General features: G+C 53.3%; 1 protein-coding gene across 4 annotated transcripts in view; it reads left to right on the forward strand.

Moving 5' to 3' along the window:
* Window positions 1-1934: 1934 nt before the first annotated feature.
* Window positions 1935-2569, forward strand: part of PML (promyelocytic leukemia) — a 46641-nt gene continuing 46006 nt past the window's right edge. For 3 of the 4 annotated variants that reach the window (XM_006753242.2, XM_006753244.2, XM_006753243.2), the window contains exon 1: window positions 1935-2213. In XM_006753242.2, coding sequence (XP_006753305.1) covers window positions 2079-2213 — 135 coding nt within the window. In that variant the 5' untranslated portion in view covers window positions 1935-2078. The remainder of the gene's footprint in view (window positions 2214-2569) is intronic. The other variant, XM_006753246.2, reaches the window with a different exon arrangement.

Below are 2569 nucleotides of genomic sequence, written 5' to 3' on the forward strand. Positions count from 1 at the left end.
CCTGAGGAGCGGGGCTCTAAACAGCCAGTGCCGGAAGTGATCTGCCGGCCTCCGCCCCGCCCCTCCCGGCTTCTCGGGAGTCGCACATCGCCACCTGCGCTAGGAGGACCGAACTGCGGACGAGGTCCTTGCCTCCTCCTGCTTGCTACCCCTCGACTTTGGAAAAGGATCAGGAGGGACGTTGGCTTTGAAAGGGATTTTTCAGGAGCCGAATCTTATTCAGAATCAAGGAAATTGTACCATTCCCTCTCCAAACTCAAATACTGGGGTGTGTATGCCGGGAAGGGAGTGGAGGCTTATCTGGAATTAACGTTTCTCCAGGGCATAATCAGCAAATTACTCCACTTTGTGTACGCACAGCCCAACAAGCAGGATCTGGCACAGAGTGGATCTCAGTACTTATTTGTTGACTAGCTCACTGTGGTTAAGGTGGAGCGGAAGAACCTGAACTTTGGCACAAGAACAGAAAAATTTCATGTGCGGACCTCAGGAAGGAGGAGTTAGCACAGAGTTATGATGGAGCAGACCCTCCAAAGCATCTAGAAGTGAGATTCTCAGTCCTTAGGTCCAGAAACAGCATATCTCTTGATCCAGTTACCCAGAGGTAACTTGTCTCTTCATGGTTTGAGAAAACCCACATGCAAATGGGGAGTTTATTCTGAGAAGCATTAACTTCTAATAGGCCATTGAGGCAAGCTGTCTTCCAAAATGAACAGAGATTAATAAAATTTTCCTTGTCACAGCCACGTGCTAGTTGCCTCCTTATGCCCCTCAGCCCCTCAGCAATAGCCCACTTCCAGGTTCCTTCTGTGGATAGCTGCTCACCATCTTTGGTTTTTCCTAGTTTGATGGCCTGATTCTAAAACCCTAGGGGTACTGATGGGGTTGGAAGGTAGGGCAGGCTCCTGAAGCCTCTCCCACTTCCTTTCCATACATGCCTTCAGACTATAAGCCTTCACAAGAGCAAAGCCCTGTCTCCACCCCTCCAAGCTGGAACAGCATAGAATGGGCACACAGTGTTTGGGATGGTTTGAAGTTTAGAGCCAAGGGTACTGGCTCAGGGAGGCTACCTGGAGCTGTACTTCCTCCCCCCACCAACTGGGGGTCTGGCACACTTCTCTGCTGGCCAAAAGCTAGCTTGCTCTGTCTCCTCACTCTTCATACCCTGTCACCAGCTTCCCCCATCCCCCACTGCCTAAAATTTACCAGCCTTTCCAACTGTGAGCCAAGGCATCATCCTGTTCTCCTCATCTGCACTCAGTGCCCTCCCAGTGTCTCTGACTCAGGTCCCCCTTGCATCCCACAGCCACTATCCTAGATCAGGCCACCTGCCCCTAGGTTGTCAGAGTGACTTTCCTACCATGCACAGTGAATCACATTGTTTCTAGGTATGAAACTGACTCTACAGTTCACAAAACTGACCCATCTCCTTATCTATGATCTTGCCCCAGTCCTTCCTGGGCTGACATTGCTCATGGGTCCCCTCTTAAATCCTGTTTCAAACCTTCATGCCTTTGCACGCACTATTCTCTCTGTTTAAAGTGTCTTCCCAATATTTGAGTCCCTGGTAAATTCCCACTGTTCCAAGTCCCAGCTGAGGAACCTCCTTTCCAGCCAGTCTCAATGCTGTGTGAAAATCTTTTTGGAGCCTGTCCTTCCACTGGATCTGGGATTCTTCCAAAGCAAGGGCCACGTCACTCATCTCTATGCCCTAGGCTCCCAGCTGGGGGCTGGCACAAAGCTGTGCCATGTGAGCTGATGAATGGCCCAAAGCCCAGGGCGGGGCTGCCCCCCTCGTGTCAGCTCAGACACTTTGCTGTTACCCCAGGTCAGCTGTGCTCTACTGTCCTCCCTCTCCCTCCAACCCGCCATGGGCGTGTCTTCCAAACCCACAGTTTGGCCTCTCCGCTCCTAGAACCGCCCCCAGTTACTGTTTCACTTCCTTTCCAGTCGCTCGCCCAGAACCGGCTCCTCCCCTTTCGGATAGCTCCGGAAATTCAGCGCTCTCGCGCGTGAGTCTCATCAAGCTTCTCCCGCCCCCAAGATCAAAACTGAGAATCGAAACTGCACTGGGTTCCATGCAGCCTGAGCCTGCACCCGCCAGATCTTCGGGGACCCAACAGGACTCCGCACTGCCCGACATGTCCACCATGCCTCCCCCGGAGTCTCCCTCCGAAAGCCAGCAGCCCAGTCCGGACCACAGCCCCACAGAGGTACTACTGGGTTTGGGGAGATGGGGTTTAGGCTTTGTGAATTTGCTGTGATGGGAGGAGAGGTGAGAAGGGAGAGGGAACTTGGTCAGGTACACAGAAGGAAAAGACCAGACCCTCTTGGCTCGAGTAGGAGTAGAGGAGAGGAGAGATGAAAAAAGATCACCAGGAGGAGTTAAGGGAGCCTCTCTGTGCTGCTATTCTCCACTGAACGAACAGTGGCACCTCGGACCGGACTCTCCTACCTGCGCTGGCGATATGCCTCTTTGCCCCCGCTCTGAGGAGGCCCCAGAGTAATAGCCCAATTGCCCGCGCCTGGAGCATGCTTCTTGCGGGTGGTGGAGTGTGGGGGGGAGAGG

This window comes from Myotis davidii, unplaced genomic scaffold (assembly GCF_000327345.1).
Source record: "Myotis davidii unplaced genomic scaffold, ASM32734v1 scaffold131, whole genome shotgun sequence".
Lineage (NCBI taxonomy): Eukaryota > Metazoa > Chordata > Mammalia > Chiroptera > Vespertilionidae > Myotis > Myotis davidii.